The following is a 23,645-nucleotide window of genomic DNA, read 5'->3' as shown; positions in this document are numbered from 1 at the left end:
GTTGTTAATATTAATTGTGTTGAGTATCTGGTCACCATTAACCTTTTCAGTGAAGACTGAAGCATAACAGGCATTAAGCACCTCAGCTTTCTGGAGTCATCACTTATTAGCTCTTCTTACCTGCTCAGAAGAGGACCTGAACTTTCCTTCATCGCTCTCTTAATACAGTTAAAGAACCTCTTTTTATTGCCTTTTATGGCCCTTGCTAGGTGCAACTCATTGTGTACGTAACCCTTTCTGATTTTGTTCCTACATGCGCATACTACTCTTCTGTAGTCCTGCTCAGCTATTTGTCCACTCTTTGTAAGATTCCTTCAGGTCATTAAAGGGCTCCTTATCCAGTCCTATGGGCCTCTTACTATTCTTTCTATCTTTCCTTTGCGCTAGGATAGTTTGAAGTTATTACTTTAATATTGTCCATTCTAAGCAGCCCACCCAGAGAGGTGGGGCTTCCCCAGATCACATTGGGGAAGGGGAGCGCAGAGAGTGGTTCTGAGGCCTTGCTCAATAGGTGATCCCTCCAGAACCCAGCACACACGTGAGGACCATGAAGCAGGGGGTCAGAACCCCATAGATGTGCAGGGAATCCCAGATCCTGGCACACACAGGGGCGCAGGGAATGTGGCTCAGACATCCCTAGAAGACAGGGATCCCCAGGTCCCAGCTCAGATGGAGGAGTAGGGAAAGGGCTCAGACCCCTGACACGAAGAGGGGCAGGGGCCCCCTAGGTTCTGGCACAACACGTGAGGGTAAAGAAAGGAGCTCAGACCCCTCCAATCCTAGCACACCCATAGAACCCTCCAACCCCCCTCACTCACCACCAAGTCCCCTTCCCAGTGTCCCTCAAATGGTCTCCCAAGCCTTCTCACTTCCTCTACCACCCAGCTCCATTCATCCCCCTCCCCTCAGTGCAGCCACAACCCCCTCCCACCCCTTCCTCCCATAAAATGCCCCTTCTTTACCAGCAAGCATTCACATGTCTAATTTTCTTTTCACAAAAATACTTTCACTGCAGATTCCTCCTCCAAGATTTAATATTGATTATTTTCAGGAAAAGTCAGGGACAGGTCATGGGCAACAAACAGAAATTCATGGAAGCCTGTGACCTATCCCTGACATACTGAAAATAACTGAGACAACGTAACTGTGACCAGGTAAGAATAAAAAGGTAAAAAAACCAAGGGTGATGTCATGGTAGGGTTCTACTACAGACCACCTGAGCAGGAAGAAGAGATGGGTGAGGCTTTTTTAAAAAAACTAACAAAATCATCCAAAGCACAGGACTTGGTGATGATGGAGGACTTCAACTACTCAGACATCTGTGGGGAAAATAACACAGCAGGGCACAGATGATCCAACATGTTCTTGGAATGTATTGGAGACAATTTTTTTTTATTTCAGAAGGTGGAGAAAGCTACTAGGGGAGAGGCTGTTCTAGATTTGATCTTGACAAACAGGGAGGAACTGGTTGAGAATTTGAAAGTGGAAGGCAGCTTGGGTGAAAGTGATCATGAAATGGTAGAGTTCATGGTTCTCAGAAAGAAAGACAATTAATTTCAAGAAGGCAGACTTTAGCAAACTCAGGGAGTTGGTAGGTAAGAGCCCATGGGAAGCAAGTCTAAGGGGAAAAACAGTTGAAGACAGTTGACAGTTTTTCAGAGACATTATTAAGGGCACAAGAGCAAACTATCCCACTGCATAGGAAAAATAGGAAGTATGGCAAGGGATGACCCTGGTTTAACCAAGAGATCTTCAATGATCTAAAAACCAAAAAAAGAGTCCTACAAGAACTAGAAACTAGGTCAAATTACGAAGGATGAATATAAACGAATAACACAAGTAGGTAGAGACAAAATTAGAAAGGCCCAGGCACAAAACGAGATCAAACTAACTAAGACATAAAGGGTAACAAGAAAACATTCTACAAATACATTAGCAGCATGAGGAAGACCAAGGACAGGGTAGGCCCATTACTCAATGAGAGGCGGGGGGAGAAATAATAACAGAAAATGTGGAAATGGGAGAGGTGCTTAATGACGTCTTTGTTTCGGTTTTCACCGAGAAGATTGGTGGTGATTGGAAGCCTAACATAGTGAATGCCAGTGAAAATGAGGTAGGATCAGAGGCTAAAATAGAGAACGAACAAGTTAAAATTTACTTAGACAAGTTCGATGTCTTCAAGTCACCAGGGCCTGATGAAATGCATCCTAGAACACTCAAGGAGCTGACTGAGGAGAGATCTGAGTCATTAACGATTATCTTTGAAAAGTCATGGAAGATGAGAGAGATTTCATAAGACCAGAAAAGGGCAAATATTGTGCCCATCTATAAAAAGGGAAATAAGGACAACCCGGGGAATTACAGAGCAGTCAGCTTAACTTCTTTATCTGGAAAGATAATGGAGCATATAATTAAGCAATCGATTTGCAAACATCTAGAAGATAATAAAGTGATAAGTATCAGTCAACATGGATTTGTCAAGAACAAATCATGTCAAACCAACCTGATAGCTTTCTTTGACAGGGTAACAAGCCTTGTGAATGAGAGGGAAGTGGTAGACCTAGTATATCTTGATTTTAGTAAAGCTTTTGATACTGTCTTGCATGACCTTCTCATAAACAAACTAGGGAAATGCAAACTAGATGGAGCTACTATAAGGTGGGTGCATAACTGGTTGGAAAATTGTTCCTAGAGAGTAGTTATCAGTGGTTCACAGTCATGCTGGAAGGGCATAACAAGTGGGGTCCTGCAGGAATCAGTTCTGGGTCCAGTTCTGTTCAATATCTTCATCAATGATTTAGATAATGGCATAGAGAGTACACCTATAAGGTTTGTGGATGATACCAAGCTGAGAGAGGTTGCAAGTGCTTTGAAGGGTAGGATTAAAATTCAAAATGATTTGGACAAACTGAAGAAATGGTCTGAAGTAAATAGGATGAAATTCAATAAGGACAAATGCAAAGTGCTCCACTTAGGAAGGAACAATCTGTTGCACACATACAAAATGGGAAATGCTGCCCAGGCGAGAGTACTGCAGAAAGGGATCTGGGGTCATAGTGGACCACAAGCTAAATATGAGTCAACAATGTAACACTGTTGCAAAAAAAAGTGAACATCATTCTGGGATATACTAGCAGGAGTGTTGTAAGCAAGACACAAGAAGTAATTCTTCTGCTCCACCTTGCGCTGATTAGGCCTCAGCTGGAATATTGTGTCCAGTTCTGGGTGCCACATTTCAGGAAATTTGGACAAATTGGAGAGAGTCCAGAGAAGAACAACAAAAATGATTAAACGTCTCGAAAATGTAACCTATGAGGGAAGATTGAAGAAATTGGGTTTGTTTAGTCCAGAGAAGAGAAGACTGAGAGGGAACATGATAACAGTTTTCAAGTACCTAAAAGGTTATTACAAGGGAAGGAGAAAAATTGTTCCTCTTAACCTCTGAGGATAGGACAAGAAGCAATGGGCTTAAACTGCAGCAAGGGTGCTTTAGGTTGGACATTAGGAAAAAATTCCTAACTGTCAGGGTGGTTAAGCACAGGAATAAATTGCCTAGGGAGGTTGTGGAATCTCCATCACTGGAGATTTTTAAGAGCAGGTTAGACAGACACCTGTCAGGAATTGTCTAGATCAGGGGTCGGCAACCTCTGGCACGCAGCTCGCTAGGGTAAGCACAGGTAAGCTCACCAGGGTAGGCAAGTGGGAAGCTGCGGCCAGCACATCCCTCACCCGCACCATTTCCTGTAGCCCCCATTGGCCTAGGATGGCGAACCACGGTCAATGGGAGCCACAATCGGCCGAACCTGCCGACGCGACAGGTAAACAAACTGGCCCAGCCTGCTGGGTGCTTACCCTGGTGAGCCGCATGCCAGAGGTTGCCGACCCCTGGTCTTGATAATACTTATTCCTGCCATGAGTGCAGGGGACTGGACTAGATCAGTGGTTTTCAAACTTTTTTTCTGGAGACCCAGTTGAAGAAAATTGTTGATTCCCACGACCCAACGGAGTTGGGGATGAGGGTTTTGAGAGGAGCTCAGGGCTGGTCAGAGAGTTGGGGTGCAGGGGTGAGGGCTGCAGGGTGGGGTTGGGAGTGAGAGGTTCAGGGTATGGGAAGGGGCTCTGGGCTGGGGCAGGAGTTGGGGTGCAGGAGGATGTCAGGACTCTGGGCTGGGGGTGAAGACTCTGGGCTTGGGATGAGGAGTTTGGGGTGCAGAAAGGGGCCCCAGGTTTGTGGGGGCTCAGGGCCGGGGCAGAGAATTGGGGTGCAGGCTTACCTTGGGTGGCTCCCAGTCAGCCGTGCAGCAAGGGTGCTAAAGCAGGCTTCCTGTCTGTCCTGGCACTGTGGACTGTGCTGCGCCCCAGAAACAGTCAGCAGCAGGTCTGGCTCTTAGGTGGAGATACACAAGCGGCTCCTTGTGATTCTCACCCGCAGGCACTCTCCTCCTGCTCCCATTGGCCAGTTCCCGGCCAATGGGAGTGCGGAGCCAGTGCTCAGGGCGGGGGCAGCATGTAGAGCCCCTTGGCCCCTGCATCTAGGAGCTGGACCTACTACTGCTGGCTGCTTCCAGGGCGCAGCGCAGTGTCAGAATAGGTGGGGACTGGTCTGCATTAGCTGGGAAGCACCGCCGATAGGACTTTTAACAGCCCAGTTGGTGGTGCTGACCAGAGTCGCCGCGACCCAGTGCCTTACATTCTGTGACCCAGTACTGGGTTTCGACCCACAGTTTGAAAACCACTGGACTAGATGACCTCTCCAGGTCCCTTCCAATCCTATGATTCTATGAAAATGGGGCTGAGCCCCAGCTCTGCTGCAAGGGGTGGATAGGGGGAGGAGATGCAGCACCCACCGCCATTGTGGCTGGGAGTTCCTGGATCCCCCCCGCATGCCCACAGTGGCCTGGAGCTGTGGGGCCCCAGTTTGAAGCTCCAGGAATGGCAGCTTGGAGCTCTGGGGTCCCCCCACTGCCTGCAGTGGCTTGGAGCTGCAGGTTTCCCCCACGGTGGCTGGGAGCTGCCAGGGCCTCCGTTGCCCACAGCTGCTCAGAGCTGCGCCTACCCCGAAGAGATGGATGCTAGCATGTTCCAGGTACACCCCGAGTGGAGGGGAGGAAGTGGCCCAGGGGCAGCCGACCCTAGTCTGGCTGCAGCTTTGCCTGAAGCACGGCCAGCGTGTTGTGGTTGGGTCCCCGCTGACCTAGTGACGGACCACTCCACCACTGTTAGGGCCCTGGGTGGAGGAGGGTGGACCCAGAGCTCACCTGCCACCCCACCCCTGGGTGACAACCTCCCCTCTCCAGGCCAAGTGGCCTGTGCCCGTCGGTTATCCGCTGGACCTAGAATGCCTAGCCCCTGGGGTTTTCTCTGGCTCTGCTACAAGAGCCTAGAATTAATTGACCACTGGGTTTGCTCTGACCAGAGCTGATTGCCTAGTGGATTTGCTCTGTCTCTGAACTAAGAGGCCAGTTAATTGAGTACTCGTGTTGCCCCGCCCTGGGCTGGAGGGCTTGGAGCTACTTAACGCCAGTGTTGGCCTGGGCCCCTGCCCCAAGGGCCCCGAGGCCATAGACTAAGGTGGGAGCAGCCCCTGCTTGGAGGGTCCAAGGGCCCTAGACAGTTGGACTGCACAGCCCGTCAAATCGATAGGGACGCTAACACTACACTAATTGCCTTGATGCTAGGTAGATCAATGAAGTGAGAAGGTGTGTCCTCCCTCTGACCCAGATGGGAGGGACTGCCGCCCCACCACTACACACAGCTTGAGTTAAAGATTCAAATAAAAGTGAATAAAAGGATTTGGAAACATAAGGTAAAAGAAACATATAAAAGCACAATCTCTAGCCTAGTCTTATTAATAAGTTACTTTCCTGTCTAACAAGGTATTTCTTACTCAATGGTCAGTCTTCATAGTGCTTGTCCAGTCCAGGGAGCTGGGACTCACTTTTCATGAGACACTCCGACTGGCAGAATGTGGCCTCCAAATGGATAACAATTTGTGTTATTTCCTTCTCTATAGTCCCAGGCCTTTGTCAATGCTCAAGTCTGCATCAGCCCCAGACTATAAAAAAGGGCTGCACTGAGTCGAAGAATGTCAATTAGTCTCAGTGTTGACTGAGTCAGCTGGGAGACTCACCCCGCCTCAGGAGACATGTTTCACCTCCCCCAGTTTTGGAAACCAATATTCTACAAGTTACATAACTCGAAAAATGTTTCCCATACAAACATCCCACAATAACCTTGACAACCAGCTAGTTAATAGCTTTTGCCAGAGACCACATATGACCCCTTCAGTCAACTATCGATAAGATGATTGGATGCAGATGTAGATCATACAGATCATCATGGTGGACATCACAGTTCCCTTTGAAAAGAGGACCCTGGCCTTCTGTAGTACCTGATCTCAAAAGCTGGAGAAATATGCCCCTCTGGCTGACACTTTGAGAGCTAGGGGCTACAAGGTTGAAACTCACACGCTGATCTTCGGAGCCCTGGGCGCATGGGACCGCAGTAACAAGTGACTGTTGAGAGAATGTGGAATCGGTCAATGCTACGCTTGGCTGATGCGGTAACTCATGGTGTCAGACGCCATCAGGTGGTCGAGAGACATCTACATAGAACACATCACCGGACATCAGCAATACCAGGAGGGATGAGCTGGAGTGCTGATGCGAAGCGCAGTAGGGAAAGTAACTGAAATACTCCCCTGATGAATTGTATTTTCTAATGGACAACCTACTCTCAATTCTCAATTACTGAGGGACAATCTTCACTCATAGCTATATGCGCTTTCCACAACCAACTCTGTGTCAGTTTTTATGAGTAATGTACCTGAATACTTAGATGCTAATATCTAAACTATATTGTTTAATGTATTCACCTAAATTTGGGTTAGTGCTGATTATGCGCTATATGTATCTTATGACTTTAAAAACAAACTTCGTATTTGTGAATAATCTAAACACTATACCCAGATGTACAGACACTCTTTTCTTAACCTGTGTACTATATGATCTTTTAACATTAGCTTTAATAAAAAATTTATATCTGCCAAGACATGCCTTGGCATATCTGTGTCACAGTGAGTCAGGTTCAAAGGATCGCTGCTTATCTGCTTGAACCATCTAGCTAAAAACCCTGTCAATTCCTGTCTGCACATGCTTAGTGTAATCTGTGGGGTGCCTCCCTGCACCTTGGAAATGCTTGGAGCATGCCTAACTGGAGAAGCAAACTCTTTTTTCAAACAATGTTGTAATTTGACTTTCCGTCATGCAGTCTGTTGGGTAACCCTCAAGTGTTGGAGAGCATGAGCCCTGGTTGATCTCTATCTGTGTGCAATAGGGTGACCAGACAGCAAATGTGAAAAATCAGGACGGGGGGGGAGGGGTAATAGGAGCCTATATAAGAAAAAGACCCAACAATCGGGACTGTCCCTAAAAAAAAAAGAAAAAGAAAAAAAAATCAGGATAGCTGGTCACCCTAGTGGGCAAAAAAATGTGGCCAGAATGGGTCAACTTTAAGAAACATTGTTTGGGGAGGGGCTGTATCTTAGGAACCCATTGGCCAAATGGCCTCCAATTTCAATCACTGACCCAATCCTAAACCTCCATAAGATGCACCAAATTTAAAGGCAATCCAAGTAACTGTACAGATTTTTGACCACTTAGAACAGTCAAGCTTAAAGCAGAAAGTTGCTCTTAACTATAGCAAAGCTGCTGCTCTGCTGTAATACAAAAACACTGCAGCCCTGTGATAGGGTCTGGCCAGCCTCACCCTGAGGCCTGGTCTACACTGCAAAGTTAGGCTGATGTACGCTGCCTTGTGTCGGTCTAGTTGTGAATATGTCTATAGTGAAATTTGTCTCTAGCTGAGGTAGGCACCCCGCAACAGCAACCCAATGGAACCACCTTAAGCCACCCACCCTTGTATTTTGGAAATGCTTTTTCCTGATTGCCCAGCTTGGCAAGCACACCTAGCAGCTCTCCCTTGTTGTGTGCAACTGCCCTACTGACCATGCTGGTTCCATGCACCAGACATGCCCTGCCCGGAGTAGACAGGAGGGATTGGATCTCCTGGGCCCATGGGGAGAAGAGGCTGTGCAGGCACAGCTAAGGATTAGCTGTAGAATAGTGGACATCTCTGAAAAGATCAAACTGAGGCTGCAGGCAAAGGGATACGACAAGGATCAGCAGCAGTGCCATGTGAAAATCAACTGAAGCAAGCATACACAAGGCCAGGAAGCACTACAATCGATCTGCTGCTGAGGCGCAGTCCTGCTGCTTTTCCAACAAGCTGCATGACATAACTCACGGAGACCCCACCAGCACCCTCCAGATCACTGTGGGTACCTTGGAGGAGCCTGAGACAGAGACTCCTGCTAGGAACAGTGGGAAGGAGGAAGACGAGAGGTGGACATAGCTGGGGGGCTCCAGTCATGCCATGAGCCAGGACCTGTTAGAGACTCCACCACAGTCTAGCCAGTCCCACCAACTGGCCACACACAAGCCCAATCCAGGGGAAGGGACCTCGGGTACGTGTATGCATGCATTTTTCCTTATAGTGATTAAATTTAAAGATGGTGCCTGGCCTCTCCTATGCCCACAGAAGCTCCTTGCAGTCAAAATGACATCTCAGTGGCAGGAGTGCTCAGAGATTGCGGAGTTAGTTCAAGGTCTCCAGAACCAAGTGGTCCAGCTACAATGAGAAAATATCTTCCTGCAGTTGCAGGTTCCAGTGGTCCTGGACCCCCCACATCATTAGCTGAGCCAGCCCAAGATGTATGCCCAAAGATCCGGCTATCAGAGCAGTTTGATGGGAACTGTCACTTGTTTCCGGGGCTTCTCAACAATGTTGCCTGCTGCTCCTGTTCTACTATATGTACCTTGTGACGGCGCTGGGACTCACCACCGCTGTCACCTCCCGCTGGTCGCTCCGGGAATTAGCTCAGTCCATGGGGAGCACCCTCTCCTGGTGACGTCCCATTTGTCTCTCGCCCTCCATTGGCACCTGGACCCGCGTTGCTCCCTTCCGCTCACGGCGTCACCTTCAGGACACTGCCCTCTGGCAGTGCTCCCTAGTCCATTCTCACTCGCTTCCGGGGGGTGGGGGAAAGAGGCAGGGCTAACAGCGGTCTTTCACCTGCCGCAGTGGCCAGCCACTCTCAAAGTCTAACCCCTTCTTTCCAGGGTATGGTGCAGTCCATTATGGCCACTTCCAATATAAGGTGGAAGGGAGGGACCCAGACCCATCCACTACTCTGGGTCCCAACCCAGGGATTCTCTAGCGGCAGCCTTCCTGCCCTCCTCTCCCCTTGCTTGCTGTCCACTCTCCTTGGGTCACTTCCGCTCTACCCTTCTGCACCCTGTAGGCCCTTCCCTCAGGGCCTTCTGCCTGGCAGGTAGCGGGCTGGAGTTCCCTTCAGCTCCCCTGAGGCTGCACTGCGCTGCGCCGTGCTGTGCTGTCCCAGGTGCTGGTCTCCTAGCTCAGGAGACAGACCTTCCCTGTTGGAAGTCTGGGAGAGATGCCTGCTCCTCTCATGGGCAGCCTTTATATAGGGCTGAGCCCGGCCCTGATTGGCCACCACTTGTTCAGCCTTCATTGGCTCTCCCACAGGCCTTCCCTGATTGGCTGCCTCTTGGTGCAGCCACTCTGGCCTGCCCTAGCCTAATCTCTCATAGGGGTGGGGCAGTCGCCCCACCACATACCTGAATGACCAAACCAAGGTAGGGATCATCATCTTATTGACAGACAAAGCATTAGACTGGGCATCACACTCCTGGAGTGGGGAGATTCGATTCTCCATGACTTTGATGAACTCGTTGATGTCTTTTCATTCACATTTGATGACACAGCCCGTATCCACTGCCAAAATTGCCCTGCAGTTACTCAGACAAGGCCTCCGACCCATCACAGCCTATGCCACCCATTTCTGACACCTGGTCACTGACACGTCTGGGAACGAAGTGGTGCAGATTTACCAATACTACCTAGGCCTCAGTGATGAGATTAAAGATGAACTTGATTCCCCCCCAGTGCATTTGCACCCCTAACTTGAGTTGTGTATCCAGATTGACAATCAACTGTTTGAGTGAGTCAGGAAAAAGGAAGGCATACACCTGTCCCTGCCTAACCAACCCTATTCCCACCGCTCACCCTCCCAGGCAATTGCTGGACCCAAACCAATGCAGGTCAACATGACATGTAGCCAACTCAGATCAAGAGAAGAAATATCATTGGTTGAATGGCCTCTGCCTGTAATGTGGGGAACGAGGCTACTTTGTCACCAGCTGCCCCCTCAAGTCCTGTTCTATGGCTGGTCCAGGAAGACGGGAGGGATCAATCTCACTAGAGGGGATGTGGCTGGACAGAATGGCAACATCAGGTTCCCTGAGCAGACCCCCTCTGCTTCCTATGTGTACCCTAACCACTGCGGACAATGGCCAATCCCACCTCCAGATCGAGTGCCGGCTTTGGGCCCTGGCTATGCCCGAAACAAGCAGGACTCAGGAATGTCTAGTAATTTTATGGACACTGGCTTTACTAAAATAAACCACTGCCAGTGTAAAGAAAGCTCCCCTGTGGTGGAGGCAATTCAGCTTGCTGTCCCTGGGCCTGGTCATCTAGGAGACTGCACCCCTTTGGGCTGTGATTCAAGGCCACCAGAAAACCCTGCAATTTAACCTGATTGACTCACCCCACTTCTCGATCATGCATGATATCCCCTGGCTCTCCTTCCACAATCCAGGCATTTCCTGGAGAGCACGAGAAGTGCAGTTGAGGTCTGATTTTTGTCAGCATCAGTGTCTAGTCCAACCTGGTGTTGAAGACACTAGACACGATCTGGGCAAGGCCACCATTTTATGCTCGCAGCAGGCTCTGAATGAGGATAACTCTCCAATTCCTGTGAAATACTAGAACTTTCTGGGCATAGTCAATAAAATAAACATTAATGCCCTAGCCCCACATAGGCCTCATGACTACCCCATAGAACTCCTGCCAGGGGCCAAAATCCCCTTCAGGCAAATTTACGCTTTGTCAGAACCTGAACTCAAGGCCCTCTAGGAACATCTCAATGAAAATCTAGCAAATAATTGTATCTGTCTTTCTCTATCCACTGCCAAGTCCTCAGCCCCAGTTGTCAAGCAAAAGGATGGTACCCTGTGCCTTTGTGTAGACTATCCAGTGCTGAACAATATCACCATCAAGAATAAATATCCTTTGCTGTTGATCAGTGAACTACAGGAGATGGTAGGCTTGGCTACCCAGCACCTATAACCTGGTCTGCATCCAAGAGGACAATAAATGGAAAACAGCCTTTCATACGTGGTATGGACACTTTGTGTACCTTGTCCTGCCTTTTGGTCTCTGTAATGCCCCTGCCACATTCCAGCACTTTGTTAATGATATCTTCAGGGTTGTTCTGCACAAGTTTGTTGTAATCTACTCAGACAACATTCTCATTTTTTCAGAGGACCAAACCCTGCATGACCAGCATGCCTGGTTAGTACTCACACATTTGCAAGCAAACAGTCTGTATGGGAAATCTGAGAAATGTGAATTCAGTGGCAACTCTGTGGAATTCTTGGGTTATACTGTTTTTCCTAACGGAATAAGTATGGCTCACAGAAAACTCTCTGCAATTTCAACTTGGGCTACACCCAAGAGCATCCATGATATCCAGTGCTTCCTAGGATTTGCCAGTTTCTATAGATTATTCATTCAAGGATTCTCACAAGTGGTATTTCTAATTAGTCAGCTGCTGTGGAAGAACTCTCCCCTGGACACCAGAAGCCCAACTGGTCTTTGATCATCTGAAGGAAGTGTGTACTTCTACCCCCATCCTAATACACCTGGATCCATCAAAACCTTTTGACATCAAAGCTGATGCCTCTGATCACATGACTGAAGCAGTGCTATCTCAGCAACATGGCCCCTTGAATGACCTTAGCCATTGTGCCTTCTCTTCTATGAAATTGACACCTGAGGAACAACATCATAAAATCTATAATAAGGAGTCATTGGCCATCAAGGCTGTATTTCAAGAGTGGCACTGTCATCTAGAAGGGGCACGACTTTCAGTCCAGGTGTTCACAGATCATAAAAATTTGGAACATCTCTCTCTGCAGCCCTCAACCAACCTATGTTGATCACTCTTCTTCTCTAGATTCAACTTCATCCTGACCTACCAGCTGAGAACCTGGAATGGTAAACACGAGGTGTTATCTCACAAGGGAGGGTACATAGATAAGGGGGTTAAACCTCCCAAGCCTACCACTATATTGAAGCCCTGCCATTTTGTAAATATGCTGACCAGCACTGATCTTTTGGCCACTGTAAAGGCCTCGCTGCCCAATGATCCACTTGCAGTGGATGGATGTCAGCCAGTTCTGACCCAAACATCACAGTGAAAAACAAGGTACTCTGGTTCAAGGATTGCATTTATGTTCCTGATGGACCATCCATCTAGCTATACTCTTACTATGCCACGATTCCTCGCTTGCAGGCCACTTCAGAAACAGGAAGACGGTGAAGCTGATTTCTCACAATTTTTGGTGGTAAACTATTCTCATCTGTCAAATCTTACATGGCTTCCTATGAGACATCCAGCCAGATGAAGATCACATGCCAAATGTCTAGGTGCCCTGATCCCACTTTTGGCCTCACCCCAACCCTGGGCATCTATCTTAATTAACTTCATCACAGATATCCCCAACTCATATGGCTGTACAGCTATACCGGTCATCATCAACTTCCTCAACAAAAGGGCACACATTGCACCTTATCAGACGATCCCCATTGCAAAAGTAACTGCTTATTTATCTTTCAACAACACCGTCACACTCCATGGATTACCAACCAACATGACATTAGAATGTGGGCCACAATTTGTCTTCCCTTTTTGGGGAGAATTGGCCGAAGTCCTGAAGTCACTTTGTGCATTTCCTCTACTTACCACCGCCAGACGGATGCACAATTGGAATGGGTATATCAAATTCCAGAACAATAACTCTGTTGCTTTGTCAGCTACTATCAAGATGTTTGGTTCCAACTTTTACCTTTTACTGAATTTGCTCACAGTAACTCCAATCACAGATCAACCTGCCAAAACCCCTTCTATGCCGATTGTGGCTTCCACCCTCGATTCCATCCATCCGTCCTGCCAATCTCCCATGTTCCCATGGCCTCTGATTTGGTTCAACACTTTCACCACTTTCAAGAGGAATTAAAATCACACTTAAACTCAGCCAAGGATGACTAGAAATGATACACTGACCTCCATCAACAGGACCCTCCTCCTTTGTCGGTCGAAAACAGGATATGGCTCTTGATTCAACACTTGGATACCTCCTCAAGGAAACTAGACCACCATTACCTTGGACCATTTTGATCATCCAACAGATCAACCTGGTGGCCTTCAAGCTCCATTTGCCCTGTGCCATGAAGATACATCCAGCATTCCATGTTTCCTTGTTAAAGAAATAGCTGGCCAACTCTTTTCCTTGATGCACAACCCACCCCCATCCCTCATCATGGTTTGGGGGCATGAAGATACCTGGTGAGACAGATTTTGGATTCTAAGCTCCTCTGATGATGACTTGTGTACCTTGTGGACTGGGAAGTGTATGCCTCGGTGAGTGGGGAGTGATGTGAGGTGATGAATTAGAGCCTGATTAAGCCACATTCAGTGTTGAGTCATGCCTTAGCTAGGCTCCAGCCAATCCACAAGCCAGGAGCTGGTCTGGTGGCTCTCAGAGCAGGTATATAACCCTCACAGGAGAAACAGCTGCTCATGCTCCCCTCGTCACTTCATGGCTTGGAACTCTTCTCTGCCTGAGAGTGGTGACAGACTCCACAGGCCTTAGTCTGCTCCAGCCCTGCTCTGGCTCCAGCCCTGCTCCAACCCGGCTCTTGACTTCTGATTCTGGCTCTGACCACTGGCTTTAGTTCCTCGCCCAACTTCCACCACACCAGCCAATAGGCCCATCCATCTCAGTTTCTGAAACCAGCAGCAGCCGAGCTCTCTGTGGCTTTGCTACCCTCAGGTGTGAGATATCAGCTAAAATCACCACCACCTGTGGGATGAAGTGCCCATACTCAGTGCCACTGCCCTATACCCGTAATCAAGGAATAGGGACTGAAATGTGGCTTGCTGTTGTATGCAACCAAAATTCCTTCCCCTCCATTCGCCCCTGGTTGGCCACCTTTGTGGCTGGGGCTGAAGAGTGGTGCTGTGCAGGGACACCCCAAAGCTGGCATGTCAACAAGCATGTCTTATTCAAAGTTCTTATGAGACTAAGGCAAGGGAGTTTTGAAATGTAACTTTCCCTTTCCACTGTGATGATAAAGTCAGTGATACATCTGTCTTTCTACCAGCAGCTGCTGCCGTTGTGGACTTTAGGGTGCCCTCCACACACACACCTGCAGAACACCTGACCCTGGTAAGGAGGAGAAAGAAGAGGACTAGGGAGGACATGTTCAGCAAGCTCCTGCCAGCCAGTGCTGCATTGGACCATGAACAAAGGGCCTGGAGTAGAGGGCCAACATGGCAGACAACATGGAAAAGGAGAGAGGGAACGGGACACGTACTATGACATAATGGGTCATCTCAGGCAGAAAACACAGATGCTGCAGACCTTTTTGACCTTCAGGTCCAAAAATCCCAGACTCTTCACCCTTTGCAGTCCTTGGAGAACTCCGTGCCAGCTGCTCCCAATGCCCCCTCAACATACCACTTGGCATCACGGGCCGCTCCCTTACACCTACCGCTCCAGGCCAGGGGACAGCAGGGGAAACCACACCTTCACACACCCTGATCTGTGAGACCACGGTTGGTGTATATGTAGCCATGGTGGGCTACTTTTGTGCACTGAAACGGACAGAAATATTTGCTGCCTTTTCAATTGCAAAGTCCCATTCCATTAATTTATGTTTAAAGTCTGTATTGCGATGCCTGTCTTTTTGGAAAAGCAGCAAAGAATCCTGTGGCACCTCATAGACTAACAGACGTTTTGGAGCATGAGCTTTTGTGGGTGAATACCCACTTCGTCAGATGCATGTAGTGGAAATTTCCAGGGGCAGGTATATATATGCAGGCAAGCTAGAGATAATGAGGTAGTTCAATCAGGGAGGATGAGGCCCTGTTCTAGCAGTTGAGGTGTGAAAACCAAGGGAGGAGAAACTGGTTTTTTAGTTGGCAAGCCATTCACAGTCTTTGTTTAATCCTGAGCTGATGGTGTCAAATTTGCAGATGAACTGAAGCTCAGCAGTTTCTCTTTGAAGTCTGGTCCTGAAGTTTTTTTGCTGCAGGATGGCCACCTTAAGGTCTGCTATAGTGTGGCTAGGGAGGTGGAAGTGTTCTCCTACAGGTTTTTGTATATTGCCATTCCTAATATCTGATTTGTGTCCGTTTATCCTTTTCCTTAGTGACTCTCCAGTTTGGCCGATGTACATAGCAGAGGGGCATTGCTGGCATATGATGGCGTATATTACATTGGTGGACATGCAGGTGAATGAACCAGTGATGGTGTGGCTGATCTGGTTAGGTCCTGTGATGGTGTCGTTGGTGTAGATATGTGGGCAGAGTTGGCATCGAGGTTTGTTGCAGAACGCAATGGCATCCATAGCCTCAGAAACCACCCAGACATTATCATCAAAGAGGCTAATAAAGGAGGTGCTGTTGTCATCATGGACAGGTCTGACTACCAAAAGGAGGCTGCCAGACAGCTCTCCAACACCAAACCCTACAGGCCACTTCCCTCAGATCCCACTGAGGAATACACTAAGAAACTGCAGCATCTACTCAGGACACTCTCTACACTAACACCGGAACAAATCAACATACCCTTAGAGCTCCGACCAGGGTTATTCTATCTACTACCCAAGATCCACAAACCCGAAAATCCTGGACGCCCCATCATCTCGGGCATTGGCACTCTCACTGAAGGACTGTCTGGATATGTGGACTCTCTACTCAGACCCTATGCCACCAGCACTCCCAGTTATCTCTGTGACACCACTGATTTCCTGAGGAAACTACAATGCATTGGTGACCTTCCAGAAAACACCATCCTAGCCACCATGGATGTAGAGGCTCCCTACACGAACATCCCACACACAGATGGAATACAAGCTGTCAGGAACAGTCTCCCTGATGATGCCACAGCACAACTGGCTGCTGAGCTCTGTGCCTTTATCCTCACACACAACTATTTCAAATTTGATGACAATATATATCTCCAGATCAGTGGCACCGCTATGGGCACCCACATGGCCCCACAATATGCCAATATTTTTATGACCGACCTGGAACAACGCTTCCTCAGCTCTCGTCCACTCACGCCCCTTCTCTACTTACGCTACATTGATGACATCTTCATCATCTGGACCCATGGGAAGGAGTCTCTGGAAAAATTCCACCACGATTTCAACAGCTTCTACCCCACCATCAACCTCAGCCTGGAACAATCTACATGGGAGGTCCACTTCCTAGACACCACGGTGCAAATAAGTGATGGTCACATTACCACCACCCTATACCGAAAACCTACCGACCGCTATGCCTACCTTCATGCCTCCAGCTTCCATCCCGGGCACATCACATGATCCATTGTCTGCAGCCAAGCACTGAGGTACAACCGCATCTGCTCTAACCCCTCAGACAGAGACCAACACCTACAAAATCTCCACCAAGCATTCTCAAAACTACAATACCCACACGAGGAAATAAAGAAACAGATCAACAGAGCCAGACGTGTACCCAGAAGCCTCCTACTGCAAGACAAACCGAAGAAAGAAACCAACAGGACTCCACTGGCCATCACAGTCCCCAGCTAAAACCTCTCCAGCGCATTATCAGGGATCTACAACCCATCCTGGACAATGATCCCAGACTTTCACAGGCCTTGGGTGGCAGGCCAGTCCTCGCCCACAGGCAACCTGCCAACCTGAAACACATTCTCACCAGTAACTGCACACCGCACCATAGGAACTCTAGCTCAGGAACCAATCCATGCAACAAACCTCGATGCCAACTCTGCCCACATATCTACACCAGCGACACCATCACAGGACCTAACCAGATCAGCCACACCATCACTGGTTCATTCACCTGCATGTCCACCAATGTAATATACGCCATCATATGCCAGCAATACCCCTCTGCTATGTACATCGGCCAAACTGGAGAGTCGCTAAAGAAAAGGATAAACGGACACAAATCAGATATTAGGAATGGCAATATACAAAAACCTGTAGGAGAACACTTCAACCTCCCTAGCCACACTATAGCAGACCTTAAGGTGGCCATCCTGCAGCAAAAAAACTTCAGGACCAGACTTCAAAGAGAAACTGCTGAGCTTCAGTTCATCTGCAAATTTGACACCATCAGCTCAGGATTAAACAAAGACTGTGAATGGCTTGCCAACTAAAAAACCAGTTTCTCCTCCCTTGGTTTTCACACCTCAACTGCTAGAACAGGGCCTCATCCTCCCTGATTGAACTACCTCATTATCTCTAGCTTGCCTGCATATATATACCTGCCCCTGGAAATTTCCACTACATGCATCTGATGAAGTGGGTATTCACCCACGAAAGCTCATGCTCCAAAACGTCTGTTAGTCTATAAGGTGCCACAGGATTCTTTGCTGCTTTTACAGATCCAGACTAACACGGCTACCCTTCTTATACTTGTCTTTTTGGAGGTTGTTTTTCTGCAGTGTTTTTGCCACTCAATAAATTTCTATTTATGGAGAATAAAATTCTCTTTATTAGTTCCCAGCACGTACTGCAGAGCACACAGTGGTACTCACAGCACACTGTACTTGTCAATGTACAGCAAGCATCACACAACTCATAGGCTCAGAAAAACAGTCATATTTCTAGATGTGCAGCAAGCACTACCCAATTCCCAGCAGCACCCAAAGCTCCTGGCCCAGCACAGAATATTCCTGTGGCTTACCATTAAAGGGCTCTTTCAAAGCCTCCCTCAACCACACAGTTCCACATGGAATATTTTTCTCACGGAGAGCCAATCTAGTGAGTAAACATCACCAGCATCCCTTCAGTCTACCAAAAGCACATTCAATTGTCATTCTGCACCTGCTGAGGCGGTAGCTGAATCTTTCTATGGTGTTGGCGAAGTGGCCAGCATACAGCTTCATGAGCTGGGGGAGCAAGGGGTAGGCTGGATCTGCCCAAATCACCACTGGTATTTCCATATCAGTAATCCTCCAATCAGGACAGAAGGTCCCTGCTTGCAGCTTTTTGAACAGGCCTGTTTTTAAGGATGCGCGTTTCATGCACCTCCCCTGACCAGCCCACCCTGATATCAGTGGAGCATCCCTGGGGAATCCACCAACGCTTGCATAACCATGGAAATGTAGCCTTTTCTGTTGATGTACTCCGTGGCAAGGCAGGCTGGGGCCAAAATAGGGATATGCGTGCCGTCTATCATGCCACCATAGTTCTGGAACCCCATTGCTGCAAATCCAGTTGCTATCTGCACAATACCTAGTCACAGGCCTGCCTAGCAGGAGTCGATTAACGGCCCTGTACTCTTGCACGACAATGGCCTCCACAGTGGATTTTTCAACTTCAGAATGATTTCCCACTGATCAGTAGCAGTCTGGCATTGCAAGCTTCCGAAGTGCAATCAGCACTGGCTTCTCTACTGTCCATGCAGCTCTCACTCTGCTGTCCATGTGCTAGAGGACTGGGGCAGGCTCGGCACTCAGATCCAGGAATGTAGCCTTTCACTGCCAAAACTTTTGCAGCCACTGGTCATCATCCCAGACCTGCATTATGATGTGATCAAATGTGTCCGGGCTCATTTCTGAGGCCCAGAAGTGGTGCTCCACCATCTGCAGTTGCTCCGTGAATGCTACCAACAACCATTGTTCTTTGCTGTGTCCTTCAGCTAACTGTCCTCAAACAAATCCATATGTTTCCCAACTTTGAGGTACTTCCTGCAGGTCTGCAAATACAGGAGGACTATGAGTCCCGTATTTACAGTGTTCATGAGAACAGTGCAGAGCTGTGAGGGCTCCATGCTTCCATCAGAGATGGCGGACATGGAGAAGTTCACATGGGTTTGTGGGATTTAAAAAAAATAAAAGGTGCAAAAATTATGGGATATGGATGGTATTAGGGGATGGAGGAAGTTGCATGCTGGAACTAGACCCATATCTCCCAGAGATCCTTGGGTAAGTCACTTCTATCCCACAGCACATTCTGAAAATTTCCTCGAGGGCATTGCATGGGATGGCAGCGCATGGCGCACTGGGTTACCTGCCCGTGGTGTACTACACTTTGCATTGGCACAAGTACTCTTGGTGGGCACACGCAGCTCCAACACAATCAGCCAAGTGTGCATGCACATGAGCAATATACACGCTTTGGTGACTGTGCGCCGATGCAACTTGCGCCAACCAAAGTTTGTAGAGTAGATGTGGCCTCAGCCAGCAAGGGTTAATGGGGTGCTATGGACCCACTGAGACCTGCCCCATTACACAGACATACGCTGTCCGGTAAAGTTACAAGGGGACAGCACTGGAGAACAGCTCAGTAGCTGGCTAATCAGGGTGGAGAATAGATCTCCTTTCCTTTGCTTTGCTTCCTGGGGAGAGGCCAAGCTCAGCCCCTCTGCTGAGACTGCTGATTGCCAGAGTCCTCCAGAAGATGCTAGGTCTGGCACAGAACTGTTGAGTTTGCGTTTGGGATTATTTCTTTGCTTTAGTCCAAAATGACTATCAGGCTGTCCGTGCTGCCTGGGCCAGGTTTGTGGGGCCTCGTGGGGATCGTTGGGATCCCCTGCCCAGGGAGGATGTGGGGAGCTGCCTCAATAAACTCCGTGGACTTTTGCTCCCTCTGGAGTCTGCTCTGAAATGTGTCTTGGATCCTGAAGAGCGCAGTCATGAGCCCCTATTAACTAGATTAAAAACTGTCTAACTGATAGAGCTCGATGGGGATTGTCAAGGGGGATTGTCAGACAGTGGGACTGCTTCTAGTGGAGTCTGCAGGGATGGGTTCTAGGCCTGGTGCTATGCAATAGTCTGGAAGCAAATACCAGCTCAGTGCTGGTAACACATGCCCATGGCTCACAGATTGGCAGAGCAGTAAATAATGCTGGGGACAGGGCTGTCATACAGAGCGACCTGGCTCACGCGCTGAGCTGGGCTCGTTTGAACAACATGCATTTGAACGCAGCTCCACGCAGGGCCCAGCACGTCTAGGGCCCAAGAACGTCGGTCCCGTTTATGAGATGGGGACTATAGCCTGGAACATCCTGTGTCCCAGGACGAATGCACAGGTGGGCGTGAGGGTCAGCGTGAGTGCAGGAGTGTGAGGCGGTGGTGTGCAAAGGGGACCAGGCGTGCCTGTGAAAAGGGGCATGGGCTGGTTGTGAGTGGTGCAAAGGGGCAGGGTGGGGGCATGAGCGTGAGAAGTGGGCATGCTAACATTTCACCTGTCCCTCTTCCCCCAGGCCTCCCCGACGTGAGGCTGGCCCAGCTGCCCGCCCAGTGGCTCCATGATGAGAGAGGTGCCTGTCTGGATGGTGCCCAGGTAGAGAGGAGCCAGTGCCCACCATGCCCTACGCCCTCCTTCCTCTGCAATGCGCCCTCAAGATGATGTCCCGCAAGAAGGCCCTGCTGCTGCTGCTGCTGCTGGCACTCAGCACCCTGAGTCTGCTCATCCACCAGAGCGTGCACCTCAACTGGTACAGAGCAAAGGAGGGGGAGGGCTGGAGGATGGGGATCATGTGGGAGTGGGTAGAAGAAGGGTTGGAGCACGGAGGAGGCCTAGCTAGAGGATGAGGCAGGAGGCATGTCGAGTGGGGCTGTGGGGGTAGGGGTGGGTGGAGTGGGGCATGGATAGTAGGCAGGGTGGGATGGTACAGGGGCAGAGCTAGTGGTCATGGGGCTAGGGACAGGGCCGGATGGGCATGTGGGGCTGGGACATGAGGAGGAAATGGATGGGCCCATTGGGCTGATCATGGCAGGGGTTCAGGGGAGTGCTGGGCTAGCCATGCCCCTCACGCTGACCCCCCCTCTCCCCAGCAGGTCCCCCAAGCCTTCCTCCCCGGGCTGCCCCCCAGCCCCATCATCCCACCCCAAGCACACCTCGGTGGCCTTTCTGAAGACCCACAAGACAGCGGGCACCACAGTGCAGAACATCCTTTTCCGCTTCGCTGAGCAGCACAACGTGACGGTGGCGCTGCCCCACCATGCCTGTGACCACCAGTTCTGCTACCCCCGAAACTTCTCCGCCCGCTTCGTGCACCCGCACACTCGTCCCCCCACTCATCATCGCCAGCCATCTGCGCTTCCAGCACCAGGAGCTGCACCGCCTCATGCCCAACGACACGCTCTACGTCACCATCCTGCGTGAGCCCGTTGCCATGTTCGAGTCGCTCTTCACCTACTACAACCAGTACTGCTCAGCCTTCAAGCGGGTGCCCAACGGCTCCATGGAAGCCTTCCTGGCCAACCCGCTGGCCTTCTACCGCCCTCAGGACAAGTTCTCCATGTACGCCCACAACACCCTGCTCTACGACCTTGGCGGGGACAACGACCACAGCCCTGCTGACCTCACCTACCTGTCCAACTTCATTCGCCAGATGGAGGAGGTCTTCTCGCTGGTGATGATCGCCGAGTACTTTGATGATCGCTGGTGCTGCTGCGCGCCTGCTCTCCTGGGACCTGGAGGATGTGCTCTACGTCAAGCTCAACATGCGCGGATCCCCGGTCCAAGGGCAACATCAGCTCAGAGGTGCTGGCCGCCCGCATCCCGCGCCTGGAACGGGCTGGACGCCGGCTCTATGACCACTTTAATGCCACCCTTCTGGCGCAAGGTGGCGCAGGCGGGGCGGGAGTGCGTGGCGGAGGAGGTGCGGGCGCTGCGCCGGGCCTGCACCGACAGCTGCTGCGCCGTTGCTTCGGGGGGCGGCCCCAGCTGCGCCCGCCACGCAGATCAAGAAACAAGGAGCTGCGGCCCTGGCAGCCCAGCTCCAATGTGGACATCGTGGGCTATGACCTGCCTCCGCCCGTGCCCGGCTCGGGGCCCCCCCCGACGAGCGCTGCCTCAAGCTGGCCATGCCTGAAGTCAGTACTCCCGCTATATGCTGCGCAAGCAGAGCCAGCGTACCCGCCGCAGGGCCATGCTCCACCGCCCGCTGCCCCCCCGGGGAGTCCCGCGCCCAGCCAGGGCCCTCCCACTCCGCCACCCCACAATGCCCAAGGCAGCCTGAACAGGGGCTGGGACCTTAGTCCAGATTAGAGACTCACACCTGGGCGTGGGGCTGTACAGGCATCATGGACCTGGTTTTCTGTGCCCCTTGCCCTCAGATCACCATGGGGAGATCCCTTTGCTGGCCCCTTTCTCCCTCCCTGTGACAGTCCCCATCCTGCACAACAAACCCCCACTGCCCTCCCCCTGCATCCCCTCCCTTTGGGAGGGCTGGAGCTGAACTGATGCCACTGAGGCCTGATCTGCACTGGGAAGCTCCACTCCCCCCTTCCTGAACCTGCGATGGGTCCGTTTGCAGGTTCTAGATGGTTTGCACATGACCTGGATTTGGAAATCCACCAATCACAGCCTGGAGACTGAGGCATCTGGGAGCCTGGGAGGGACGCACAGCAGCTCAGTACGGAACAGCAGCATCTCTGGTTTGGGGCCAAGATGGTGGCCCTCCCCTCCAACTCCAGCCTTTCTCCGCTAGTGCTCCCCCACCCAGCACTGGCCCATACCTCCCACTAGTGCTGCCACTCACATGGGGACACAGGACTGCATGGGAGACACAGGGCCCAGCTAAACTCTGGGGAGGCGGGACTTGACCCCCTGCCCCAGGTAACAGAGCAGGGCCCCTCACACTAGCACCGGGGATGCAGGAGAGAACCTCCCCTGTTCAGGCACACAACACCACACACCCTATCGCACACAGACAACCCCCATCGCTCGCCGAGCACACGCCCCATCACACATAGCGCACACATCCTATCAGTCCCCACCCCCACTTGTGTTTACCCACACACCTTGCACACAGTGCTTAATCTGTAATGAAAGAGGTGCCGGGGCTCAAGCAATTTTTTTTCATTGATGCAGCAAGCCCAGAGGTGCTGAGACTATGAACTGCCAAGCCAGAGGTGCTGGTTGCTCTGCCCTGATAAGCCCTGGCCCAAATTAAACACTTTGCACACATGCACAGTGTCACACACACAATCACTCACAGCTGGCCCCCTGTGCAATCACACCACACGCACACACCTCTCGCCAGTGTAGTGTGGTGTGGCAAGGTGCCCGTGTCCCAGCAGAGAGTGACTCCCTCCCTGGGATCCCAAGGGGGGCACGGCCTGGCTCCTCCTGCGTCATGAGCCATTCCCTGGGTAATGGGTTCCCAGGAAAAGGCTGATACTGAGCAACTGTCAGGGGGATGGGAACCTGCCCCAATAAGGACTCTGTGAGCTGCCTGGTCTGCTCTGGTGTCTGTGGCTCATGGTGGGCAGGTGGGTGGTTCTGGTGGGTGGCTCTCTGTGGGTCATTGCCCCATGGGTACTACAGGGTGTGACCCCTGACACTCAGCAGACACTGGAGCCCGTAACTGGCAGCAGTAGGAGGTTGTTATCTTCCATGTGGCCAGAGCCTGGGGGGCGGGGGTG

The 23,645-nt window shown here is 50.5% G+C and overlaps 1 protein-coding gene across 1 annotated transcript in view; it reads left to right on the top strand.

The window, feature by feature from the left end:
- The window catches only part of GAL3ST3 (galactose-3-O-sulfotransferase 3), a 36,946-nt gene extending 13,503 nt beyond the window's left edge, over positions 1-23,443 (top strand). The window contains 8 exon segments of the mRNA XM_030569729.1: positions 20,474-20,707; positions 21,051-21,291; positions 21,293-21,660; positions 21,662-21,719; positions 21,722-21,898; positions 21,901-22,048; positions 22,051-22,089; positions 22,092-23,443. Coding sequence (XP_030425589.1) covers positions 20,577-20,707; positions 21,051-21,291; positions 21,293-21,660; positions 21,662-21,719; positions 21,722-21,898; positions 21,901-22,048; positions 22,051-22,089; positions 22,092-22,237 — 1,308 coding nt within the window. The 5' untranslated portion in view covers positions 20,474-20,576 and the 3' untranslated portion in view covers positions 22,238-23,443.
- The last annotated feature ends 202 nt before the right edge of the window (positions 23,444-23,645 follow it).

The sequence above is a fragment of the Gopherus evgoodei genome, chromosome 7 (genome assembly GCF_007399415.2).
Source record: "Gopherus evgoodei ecotype Sinaloan lineage chromosome 7, rGopEvg1_v1.p, whole genome shotgun sequence".
In the NCBI taxonomy this organism is placed as follows: domain Eukaryota; kingdom Metazoa; phylum Chordata; order Testudines; family Testudinidae; genus Gopherus; species Gopherus evgoodei.
Note: the sequence above shows the minus strand (reverse complement) of the source record. Positions and strands in the feature narration are given on the sequence as shown.